Source organism: Falco naumanni, chromosome Z (genome assembly GCF_017639655.2).
Source record: "Falco naumanni isolate bFalNau1 chromosome Z, bFalNau1.pat, whole genome shotgun sequence".
Taxonomy (NCBI): domain Eukaryota; kingdom Metazoa; phylum Chordata; class Aves; order Falconiformes; family Falconidae; genus Falco; species Falco naumanni.
Window position 1 is genome coordinate 33,352,428 of NC_054080.1, and position 12,406 is coordinate 33,364,833.

Consider the following 12,406-nt stretch of genomic DNA (forward strand, 5'->3'; position numbering starts at 1 on the left):
AACTTGCTCTATTAGTGATGTGACATTTGAAGCTAGGCATTAAAGCTGATGGAAATTTTCCATTAAAAGAGATTATCTGGAAGATTCTGTCAAGAAAGTACGAAAACAAAACTTAAACCATTCAGAAGTTTCTACAACATTATCTCTGAAGACTGAATGCACATAATAAAGAGGAGATGAGGTAGCCACCCATCAAATTTCTAGCTTCATCTCTCTCGTGACAGCACTCTGAAGATCTCCCTCAAACCACAAATTCACTGCAATTTATCAGCCATCACCTGGAGCAGTACTTCTTCAGACAGCAAGCAAAAGGCAATGTTCCTTCCTTGGTGTCTACAAGCAAAGACACCAGCAAGAAGAAATGCTCCTGGCTGCACCCTTGAACAAGGACCAGGCACCTCCTCGTTCACCCCCCTTCAGAAGGAAACACTGTCTCGCCAGTGGGTGAAAACAGGAATTACAAAGGCCTACAGAAAAGGCACCTGGCTTCTTCCTTCCTAATGGGACTATGCTACTTCCTTTGGGACTCAGAGGCCCTTCTGGTGTGCTTCTGGAGATGTATCAGCATGGCTCTTTGTAGACAGATGCAAGGTCTGGTCTGCAGTCTCAGCCTGAAAAAGCCAAGTACAACATGCTGTCTCACCTGCCTCTTGCCCTTTTGATTTGACCCCATGCAGCAAGGTCTGTCACCAGCTCCTGCCTGACTCTACCATGTCTTTCTTTTGAAGGGAAGGTGAGGAAACCCCAAAGCTGGGGGGAAGTTTCCATTCAGGATTTTCATTTAGCTCACCTTTCCTTTTCTAATTTCTTTTTTTAAACTGCCTATTAATAGTTCAACATGACCTGCAAAATCTGTGCCAGCTGAAGTTGGTGCCACCCCTTACCTGCCTAGGCAGGCACTCCTGCAGTGCTGATCACATATCTGAACTGCACAGTTCAATTATTGTTCAAGGCTCTCACTAGGGAAGAAGACATCTTTTGTTTCCTGGGCTGTACTGTTTTGGTTTGTACTGAGGTACCTGAGAAATATTTCTCTAAAGACCACCATGATAAAATTGATAGAAAACAGAAAAAAACCCCACAACAATCTCCTTCTCCATCAATTTTTCTAAAATCATCTAACATCCCAGCCTACACTTCATCCTAACTCATCATGCTTCTAGAAGTGATAGAAAATAAACTTCATGTCAAGGACACAAAGCCAAGAAATTCTTTGCTCTCCCAGGTTGCACAAGAACCCCACAGAGTGAAAATGTGTGGCTTGCTCTGTATATCTGAGCACCATGTTCAAAACTGACATTGTGCCATTGATCACAACCCTTTGAGCTTGATTGTTCAGTCTCCAAACCACTTTAATGTCGATTTCATAGTTCACACTTTATTAGCTTGTCTATGAGAATGTTAAGAGCGGACAATGTCAAAATCCTTGTTAAAGTCAAGAACAAACAGCACCCACTGCTCTCCCCTCATTGATCATGCCAGACATCTCACTGTTAAAGGCTATCATGTTGGTCAGGCATGATTTCCTCTTCATAAACCCATGCAGACTACTCACAATCACCTTCTTGTCTTTAACATGTTTGGAAGCGATTTCCAGGAGAAATTGCTCCATCACCTTCCCATGGGCTGAGAAATAGCTGACCAGCCTGTTCCTCCTGTTCTTTCTTGAAGAAAGGAATGACATTTCCTTTCCTCTGGTCCTCAGGGACCTCCCCTGATCACTATAACCCTTCAAAGGTAATCAAGAGTGGCCTTGTAATGACATCAGTCCAGCCCCTTCAGCACTCATGAGCGCATCCCGTCAGATCCCATGCACTTGTGCAGGTCCAGTTTAAATATCCCCTAACTTTATCATCCTTCACCAAGGGTATGTCTTCCTTGCTCCAGATTTTTTCACTGGGCTTACGTATTTGTGTCCGCTGAAGGCTGGTTTTACCAGTAGAGACCCAGACCAAGAAGACACTGAGTAGCCTGGTCTTTCCCTGTTCTGTAACCAGGTCCCCTGCCTCATTATGGGCCCATATTTTCCCTAATTCTCCTGCTGTTGGAAACCTTTCTTCCTGCCCTTCGCATCTTTTGCCAGATTCAGCTCCACATGGGTTAAATGGAATTCTACATGCTTGGAGAGTGTTTCTATTTCTCCTGTGTCACCTGCCACTGCTTCCATGTCCTGCACACTTCTACGGTGGAGTTTTGCCAGGAGCAACTTGTTCAGCCATGAAAGCCTTCAGCCATCTTTGACTGGTCTCTTGCTCATCTGGGTGAACCATTCCTGAGCTTAGACGAAGCCATGCTTGAAAAGCGACCAGCTCTCCCAAAGCTCCCTTCTCCCCAAGTTCCTATCTAACGGGATTCTTCCAAGCAGTTCCCTGAACAGGCCAAAGTCAGCCCTCCTGAAGTACAGGGTTGTGATCCTACTTTTTACTTTGTCTCTCTCCTTTCAGGATCATGAAGTGCAAGATCTCATGGTCGCTGCTGCCATGACTGCCCCTGACCTTCATATCCCAAATCAGTTCTTCCTAGTTTGTAAGTGAGAGGTGCAGCAAAGTGCCTCTGCTTGTCTGCTCCTCAGTAACTTGTGTTGGCAACTTATTGACACTGCACTCCAGAAATGTGTCCTGGATTGCTGTGTTGTCCCTCCAGCAGATATAGGGGTGGCTGAAGTTCCCCATGAGGACCAGGGCCTGCAAACACAATGCTTCTTCATGTTTTTTTAAAAAGGCTTGCCAGACAGCCACCACAATGACACCCCATCTTGGTGTGCCTGCTAATCCTGACCCACAAGGTCTCAGCTGGCTCATCACCTTTCCTCTGGCAAAGTTTAATGCGTGCCTGCTACTCACTCACGTAAAGGGTGAGATCCCTTTCTCACCATCCCTGTCTGTCCTTTCTGAAATGTCTGTACCCATTCATGACAGCACTCCAGCCATAGAAGCTACCCCATCACCTCACTTCAGTCCTATTTTATTGATTATATAGTCTCTCCTGTTGCTTGCCAGTCCTGTCCACCACTGTCTTATCTGACTGCTGCTCAGATCATTTCAGGTGTGTGAGATGTGGAAGAACAAACTGGCCATCTCCGCTCCCTATACAAAACAGTAGCAAAACATCTATGCAGAACACCTCAAGCTCACCATATGCAATGCAGCCCAGAGCTACAGCAAAGTCAAACCCAGGCGGTTATAATCTTCTGCAAAAGCAAAAATATACAACCAGTCAAGCCCAGGAGTAAAAAGAGCTCCTCCAGAAGAAACTCATGTAACACATGGCAGGGGGCTTACTTCAGTTTTGGAGGCTTGTGTTGCCTCCAGCATCTCCTCTGGTAGTCCCTCTGACTTTTGTCTTACCTGGTATTTGTCTTCTTCAGACTATAGATACTCCTTGCCAGGCAGCACCTATCTAGAGCAAGATCCATTCAGACTCAAGGCAACACTGACTCTCAGTTCTGGGGGAAAAAGCTCAGTGGGGCAGCCACGAAAAATACCAGCATCTGCTGGGGTTGCTGACTCCATCCCACATAGCCCTGCAATGTGGCAGACACCATGATGGATAAAAGCTGCTGTCAGATACTCAGAACAAGGTCTTAATGCAACTGCCTAAGCTGCATCACCCAGTACTATGATCTTTAATTCTACCCTTTTCCTGCTCGTCCTGACATCTAGCCCACGGGTACACAACACAAATGGCTCTGATGAGGCATGCCCATGACAATAATTTTAGAGGAGCAGTTCCTTCAGAACATACAGTGGAAGACAATTACCATGGTGTGCAATTACTGCAGAATGCAGTCATTCCATAGACCGAGGTACCAACACACTAGGCAACACATGGTCTTGCAAGATAAGACAGTTCCTGTCTGAAGACATTATCTCTTCCAACAGATACAGCAGGCAAGCACAGAGGGTCATATTTTTATCCTCAATTTTACAGATGAGGAGCTAAACTCATGGCTAAGGCCACAGGAAAGCCTTACCGGAAAGAGGAGCCACATTGTAGCTGTTAGGATTGCTGTTATGTATCTAACAAGCACAGACTCCTCAGTTAAATAAGCTGAAAAATGCAGAACTTTGGGACTATATCCCAAGTATAAGACCAGCTGCCCCATCCACACCCAAAAAGGAAAAGTAGTAACGTTTCCCATACATACCTCAAACTCCAGATAGTGGTCCTTCAGTTTGTAATCATCTACTTCCTTGCCTTTGACCTTCTTGTCAGGAGGATAGGAGCGATGTTCAGCAAGTTCAGTGGAGATCTGCTTCAGCTTAGCTTCATGGGACTTCAGCTGTTCATCCTTCAGAAACACATTAAACACTTAAGTGACACAATCTAAAATACTCAACAAGCAAATGAAAATACATAGATCCCTGTACAATAATACCAAATAGTTCCTTTTTCTTTCTCTCTTTCTATCATTTTGTAACTAATTTTAGTTAGATTGATAAGGTCTGTTATCCCAGAGCTCTGTCCCCAACCGCTCTCTTGAAGGCACCCAAGCAGTGGACAAGTTTGCATAAAACCTCAGCAGCTAGCAGATGCCTCTGGGAAGGATAGCATACCTGTCATCCCTCGCCTTGCTGAGAGCAACGAAAGCAGCTTGCTGCGGAGCATTGCTGACAACATGATACTTCTGGTCTAATAATTTTTTTAGCAAATTATTTAAGGCTGTTGTGCATGCAGTTAGGCAAAGGGCAGAATGAGACAGGTGAAGACCCTGCCTCAGGACTTTGCAATTTAAAAGTCATCCCTTCCAGGACAGAAAAGACATGGGGTCAGGGCCCTTCCCTCCCTTTCTGCACTACCAAACTCTGGTCTGCCGTTTCCATTTGTTCAGAACAATGCAATGCATCCAGAAGAGTAAGGGCTGTCCAACCCCCAAAAAGCATCTCGTTTTGCTAAGCTGCTACCAGCTTTTATCCCACTGTGCAGCTGGAGAAAGTGAGGAGCTGCTACTCTCCCTTTCTAGGTGATTTCCTTTATTATAATCCCAGGCCCACGCACTTCCTCCAGTCCATCTGTCAGCTAACCTTCCCCCAGCTCAGAAGGTTTCCATCTCCTGCAGCTTGGCCTTCTGGCCATTCCTAGGTTTTGATCTAAAATTTTGTCTGAATTAGGTAAGTCCAAAATATAGACATGACCATGCAGATCAAACACTATCATACAATTTCTTTGTAAGCAGAGTCTTTATTTAGTGTTGGGGGGGGGGGGGGGGGATTGTTGTTTATTTCGGGTTTTGTTTGGCTTGTTTTTTTTCTTGAATAACTTCCATGTTGGACCCAGTCTGACTAGGCTTACAATGCTATTTGCAGTCAAGTAGAAGGTGCTAACTTGAGAGCAGCGACATGTTTTATGAAGGAGAATTTTTAATAACAAATCTTTGCTTTATAGTATTGACTAACAAGTATTTCATGCAAAGTAAGGATGAGAACACTGTATATAATCAGTGTCCTTAGAGGAACAGATTAATGTAATTATTTTTTTAAGAAGACACAAAGGGATAAATGTTAAAATTGGGGCTTAATTTAGGAATGTTTCAGGATCGGTGAAACTGCTGATAGAAGAAATGTTTTCACTTTGATTAGATTAAGCATCAACTGAATTGTGACACAGCCAGAGTTGTTGTACCAGCGGGCAGTACCCAGCTCAGCTCCCGCACAGTACCTGGCCTCAGGGGAGGGGATAGCTGCCAGGAGCTGTCCCCCAGTGGTGCGGCAGCACAGCTTGCAGTGTCAAGCCTGGCTTGGACGTGCCTGCACCACACTGAGCCACACCAGGGAGTGAGCCTTTCAGCTCACTGACCTGCAGCTGAGGAAAAGACCAGAAAGGGGGAAAACTTCTATAGAGGATGATAGCTGAGCCCCAGCTAATCTTGTGTTTCAACTATTTTGCAAGAGAACTGAAGAAAGAAACGTGGGATAATTTGCCTCCACCTATACGTGGAAGGCTATTGGCTGCCAAAAATTCTTGTTGCTGTTAGTAATTACCCTGGATCTGCTTGTGCTCTCTGTTAGTGCCCAATCACTCTTTACGTTGTGCTGAATCCCTCGTCCCCGTGACATCATGTTGCAGTGAGTTCTACAGCCTGACGACAGGAGGCCTTTAAGCAGCTATTAATTTGGCACTTGTAATTTCCAGGGCAGTAGCTCTTTGGAGCTTTTGTGTGTACGTGCACATTCTTGGAAAAAAGGGAAAAAAACATCATCCTAGTAGATCTTTTCTGGACTGGTTGTTCTTTTATATATAGCTTTGTCACATCCCTCTTTGGTTGGACTACAAGATCAGTCACTGATCTCCTTTTCAGAGCAAACTTGGTACAATGATCTTGCACAAACTGTCATGTCCAACCTCTCTCCCTTGCCCATGTTAGATTCCCACTGCATCCTGACTTCTTCCTGACCAGGAACAGGTCCTTTGAAGAACTACTGTCCATCATGATTCAGCTCACAAAATCCTGAACAGCAACAACAGGGATTTGACAGTTCATATTTTTTTATCTGCCAAATGAGAAGCAGCCTGCTGGCAGCTTTTCCACACTGACAGATAAAAGCAGACATGTTTCTGCTTGCCTTTGAATTTATCTGCTTTGAACACTTAACACTCTTCTGCCTTTAGCTAAAACAGCTTATATTATTCCACTTTTTGTGTCTCCCCTTCTTCAAGACACAAACGATAGAGCTGTGTTCTATTTTTTTTCCTTTTGAGATTAAATGGAAACAATGAGAATAGGAAAAAACATGCTAAATGGAACAATCTCACAGAACAAAAATGAGTAAAAAAGCTTTTTTTGGTGGCTGGGGGTAAATTATTGAAGCCCCATACAGTATTTTAAAAAAGGTATGCATGAGAAAAAGGTAAAACGACGAATGAGACAAGTTAGTATTACTCTTTATGAGAGGTGTTTTAAACTTTAACCCAGAATAGAAAATGGAAACTCAGTCACCACATCGTATGAAGACAGGATACTGCCATGGAGAGGGAAAAAGCAGGGGCGACATATAAAAACCACCCCCTTAGAGAAATACAGATGATGAGATAGTCGTTTCTAAGGAGTGTTGCTAAGCTAGGAAGATGGCAAAAAAATGCATTTAAGAAGCAATCCAGCACAGGCAGATGACTAAAAGCTATAAGAGGTTACTCGTAAAGTATACACCTAGGACTGGGATTTATCACCTCCGCCACTCTGTCAACCTGATCAACGCAATCAATATCATGTTCGTGCTGGTGCAGGAGGAATTTGTAGACATGCATCACAGCTCCCAAAGAACCCAGATCTATGGGCAGAAGCATCAGACACAGCCAGTATAAAACAAACAGAAGTAGGTGGGTTTTTGTGCAAGAAGTAGTAGAACTGTGAAACTCCCTACCACAGGATGTTGTGGAAGCTAAAAGCCCATGTGATCACAAGGGGAGACCAAAGATGTTCATGCAGAAAGACTGTCAAGAGACAGTTTATAAATATATATCAAACAGGAAATCCGTGAGCTGATAAGGGTTGCAGTCTGGAAAAGTATTATGGGAGAAATACAGTTGATGCATGCCTGATGTATCAGCTTTCACCTTTTATCACCCCAATAAGCCAAAGACCAGGAGTATGTCCATTTCTTCTGAAATGAGTGGCAATAAACACTCACATTCAAAAAAACACCAGACAATATTTGAAACGTTCTCGGCAGAGCCATAAAGGCAGGATGAAAAATCTGTATCTGGTCCTAGGAACGCTGGTGATTGCTTTTCTTCAAAAATATAAATCAATTATATTCAAGTCTGCTCATTCTGTACCCCCACTTCAAATACTGCAGCAGGAAATGAGCAGAGATTTACCATGCAAACCTCCTTCTCCTAAGAATGCTAGCGGCAACAGTTATAAAACAATGCCAAGGACCACTGTCCAGTCTCCAGCCAGCCAGAGAAATCACAGTCACCTACCCTCTACATAAAAACAGCTCACCTGAGATAGCTTCGTTGTGGTTGCTGGCAGGAGCGGGCGACTGAACTTCTTCTGAGAGCCAATTGCTGCTGGAAATGGTGGTGCAGAGAAGACAGCAGCCACACAGTTGATTTTGTTGATCCAGGTCTGCATTTCTTCTTGGCTCCTTGGGAAGAAACATGTATTGAGCACCTGTTGACTCAGCCTCCTCTACCTCTTTCCCACCCCTTCAATGGCATTTGGAAAGCGAGAATAACCAGAACTGGAAAAGTCTCACAGTCTGCTCAGTTTTCTGGTCTATCTTTGCAAGCAGTTAGTGTCAGGTATCTCAGTCACAGGCTGGCTCATGATTAAGTCCTTAACTCACCCTAGCATGCATCTTTTCCTAATCCAATCCAAACGACACACACGACAGAGCCAACCAATGCCCTGATTCAGGCATATGTCATAAGGTCTCAGCTGTGCTGGACACCACAGATCTCTAGGAGGTTTCACATGGATCTCAGCAGAAAAGGCTCATGCACCAGACTGATGCATAGGTTTTTGATGTCAAAAGCAAAAGGCAAGTCATCTGTCTGGATATCACAGCCTAAAGCACTTAATCAAATAATTCTTGTGTTAAGTAGTAACTTTGTTTCTAACCAAACTGTATCTTCTAGAAAGACATTCAGCTAGGACCTGATGACATCAGGAGACAGACAATCCAAGACTGCCTTTGGTCATTTGTTTCAATGATTAAGCACCCTGACTGCTCTAAGTTTGTGCTTTGTTTCCAAATTGAATTTCCTGCAGCTTCAACTTCCAGCTGCTGCATCTTGTCGTGCCTTTCTCAGCTAGATGAAAAAGCCTCTTAAAACCTGATGTTTCTTTCTTATGAACTACTTGTGCACTCTAATCAAATCACTACTTAATCTTATTTCTGATCAAATAAACAGATAGAACCTCTTAAGCCTCTGCTTTAACCTATCCAGGCATGAATTTACCCCTCCTTCACCACTGCTTTCTTTCCTCAATGACTGGCACAAATCAGAAGGGAACACTTACTGGGCTTGGAAAAGCAGGACCCTCCAATCTGCTGTTTTAAGCTTGAGGACATTGGGTTTCTTCTCATAGTCTGTTGCCTTGGATGCCAGCGCATGATGCACACTAACTGCATTCTTCAGATCTTCCTCTGACAAAGCCTTTTCTGGCTTATATTCATCCTGCAAGAGTTAACAGGAGGAAAATGCCATCTTATTTCTTCTCCATGTGCTCCTCCTTTTTCCTTAGCCTGGGGAAAAGCCTTGTTCCATAGCCATTAATAGTATTAAAGTACATGAACTGAATGTAACCTGACTTGAGCACTTAGTTTCCACTACCTTTAACATCTTTTCCTTTTGCTCTCCCTCTTTTTTTTTTTTTTTTTTTTTTAAATCTCTTTGCAAGGGAGAGAAGTCATTCCAGTACCTGCTTGACAGGAAAAGGGGTAAACAGGGACTATTTGACTATCACAACAGCTGTGGACTATTTATCTTCATTTCAGGAGTCCTTCGTGGCCACCTCCCCACTTCCACTGCTCAGTTGCTGGTTCCTGCTTGGGTTCTCAGCCTCTACTGCTCAATTTTTATTTTTCTCTAACAGCTACCTCTTTATGCCTTCCCAGGCAGGCCCTGACACAGTGGAGAAGCTTCCTTATCAATCTCCACAAAGCAAACATAGCAACATCTTTTAAATCTCTCTGCTCAGGGTCTGCAAATGGCAAGCACAGCACTGTCCAGGTTTTTGACAAACAGTACCATCACTCCTAACACCAAATGACAAAAGCAGGGAGTCAAAATCATCTGCATCAAGCATCAGCCGAGGAGCAGTCTGGTCTCTGGAGTGACAGAAACTGGATGAGGGCACAATCATGGTATAGCCACAACTTCAGTTTGAAGCCCACATGACTACAAATGGCTTGAGAAAGCCAGGAGCTTTTTCGAGGAAAAGTCTCTTGCCAGCAATGCTGCATGCGCAGTTTCTGCAGGAGAGGCCAAAGCAGACTGCAACTGACTCAATTTATCCCCCTTAGTACATCACAGAAATCAGTCTCATCTGAAACACCCACCCAGGGAGGGGGTGTGACGGCTGCAAGAGGAATAATTCCCTGCAGGCATGATAACTATTGAAGCCTCCACTTGAACACAAGAATTAGGAGATGGAGTTTAGCAGGAAATAAGAGTGCAGGATGCAGAGCACATGCAGGGATAGCACTAGCTTGAACACCCAGAGAGGCACCCACCCCAGAGAAGAGCTGGTTAGCATGCATGAATCGGTTTTACAGGGCTTATCTGGCAGCACACAGACCAGGCTTGCAGCCAGAGGCTACTGCACCACTGCCAAAGGGCTCTCCAGGATGAGTTTTAATAGATGGGGAATCACCAGCTATAGTGACCACCTCACAGAAGGGAGGATAAAGCATCCTGCTCCTCTGCCACATCTCATCCTTTCTCACAGAGGTCCAGCTAGTGCAAGCCCTGAACTTGCTGCTGCTCATACCCAAGGAGATGCAGCTAACCAGCAATACTGTCACAGCACCACCTCCACTTGTGGCCAGACAAGGGCACAAGCCAGCACAGACCTGGCAGGCCTAGCAGAAAGGCAGAGCACTGCTGCACAGAAAATCCAAGGGTAGTTTTCAACCTAAACGTCAGTCACACAACAGGTTTTCAAGGTCCAATAGCAAGCAAAGCTCAGTGTCCTTCCTCTCTCATAGCCTGAGCCCCAGCAAGTTTTGGAGGGCTCTCCATATCATGATGGACTTTGCTGACTCCTGCTCAGGGCACTCTCTAAACCTTCTTCAAGGAAGATTTGGGAAAGTCCCTAGCCAAAGGACTAGAACTGAAGGAGGCTGTCCAACATCCAACCCAGTCCCATCTAGAAGATGGAAGAAGCAAGCCCCTAGGTCAATCCTCTTCCTTCATGGCTTCAAAAGCTGATTTATTTGGTAGTCATTCTGGGAGAAATTACTGGTTCCACTGTCCAGGGATACTAGGAAAACTTCAGGGCCAGGAAATGAACTTAGACAGGCCTCAGAAATGTGTTATTCTGGACTTCCTCAAGTTACTGCCTAGAGACAGTGTCAGTTATCAACTGGCCTGCTGCCTCATGGCTTCCTCCATAAGATGCATCCAACATCCACAACCTGCTCTGGTGTTTAAACCTCTTCCAGAAGAACTCCACATTTGGGCAGTGCCAGGCACAGTCCTGGCTTTCCAACAGAGAACGTTCATGATAATCCTTGCTAATCCCACCGGATCAGCTGGTTGCAATCTACCTTGACAGCTGGGGCTCCGCCAGCTTCTCCAAAGGCACTGATGAGCATACCGGAAATGTCTCCACATAGCTGGCAAGCCTCAGAGAAAGCTGGAAGGACATGACTGTGCTGTCAAAATTCCTTCTCTAAGGCCTCTGACTCTTTTCAGCTGGCAGGGAATGCTAGGGAAGCAGGAACATCCGTATCTCCTATGCCGTCAAGAACAGCACGTGCCCTGATGTGCTGGTGTCAACATGGAGGTTGAGCTGAAATGGAAGGCAGCTCACTAAAGTTAGACCAAGACAGTGGCAAGAAATAGATGAGGAGCCAGAAAGGAACTGTGACCTCTCTGTCAACTGAAGGCTGATGTGAGCGCTGCACACAATGCAATGACACGCTGAATTCATCTTTCTGAGGACTCTTGGAGAATGACTTTCCCACATCCTGCTGACCTGCAGTCAGCATGTTTCTAAATCCATTTTTGATAGACCAGAGAATGGCATTTGGCTTTTTACCAGTCAGTGTACCGTGGGTGAATATCTCTGCTCAGTTGCATGTAACAGCTGCAAAATTCTCTTTCAGAAAGTCTCATCAAAAAATACTTAACATCATTCTGTCCTTTCCCTCTTTTTTTTTAATATATTTTAATATAGGAAGTACATTTGAGAAAAGAAAAATATCTGAAAGCTTGCAAGATTATCAAGTGACATATCAAAAAGCAAAGGTGTTGAAAGCCTCACAGAAGAGTCCAACAAAACACGAAGGTCCATGCCCAGAAGCAATTTCTAGCAAGGAAGAGAGGTCAACCTCATATCCTCTCCTTATAAACCTCTGTACACCCATCACACTCATGTCAGTCTAGTGAACAGACATTCTGTCAAGCTCCTGCTCTGCAATTTCCCCTTGTTACGAACAAGGGCAGGAAACTAACCTTGGCCTGAGGATGCCCAGACACAGGGCCAACATCCCAAACATGTCAAACCTCTCATTTGATATAATACTGTGCAGGCATGTTTAGTTGGCCAATTGTGAACACTTCCACTGAGCCCTTCCAGTGGCCTCTGTGCTCACTAATTCAGAAACAATCTCTCTTAAATCACACATTTAAAAATAAAACAATATGCAGCACAGGAATTAGCACTGGAACAGTTCCAATGGAAAAAAAAAAAATAAAATGTGGGCATGGAGGTGAGACTGCCCAGATAAAC

General features: G+C 44.5%; 1 protein-coding gene across 5 annotated transcripts in view; it reads right to left on the minus strand.

Moving 5' to 3' along the window:
- Window positions 1-12,406, minus strand: part of PSD3 (pleckstrin and Sec7 domain containing 3) — a 118,398-nt gene that overhangs the window by 18,607 nt on the left and 87,385 nt on the right. For all 5 annotated transcript variants that reach the window (XM_040579429.1, XM_040579428.1, XM_040579427.1 and 2 more), the window contains 3 exons: window positions 8,969-9,126; window positions 7,946-8,090; window positions 4,148-4,291 (listed from right to left, as the gene is read on the minus strand). In XM_040579429.1, the coding sequence (XP_040435363.1) occupies window positions 4,148-4,291; window positions 7,946-8,090; window positions 8,969-9,126 (447 nt within the window). The remainder of the gene's footprint in view (window positions 1-4,147; window positions 4,292-7,945; window positions 8,091-8,968; window positions 9,127-12,406) is intronic.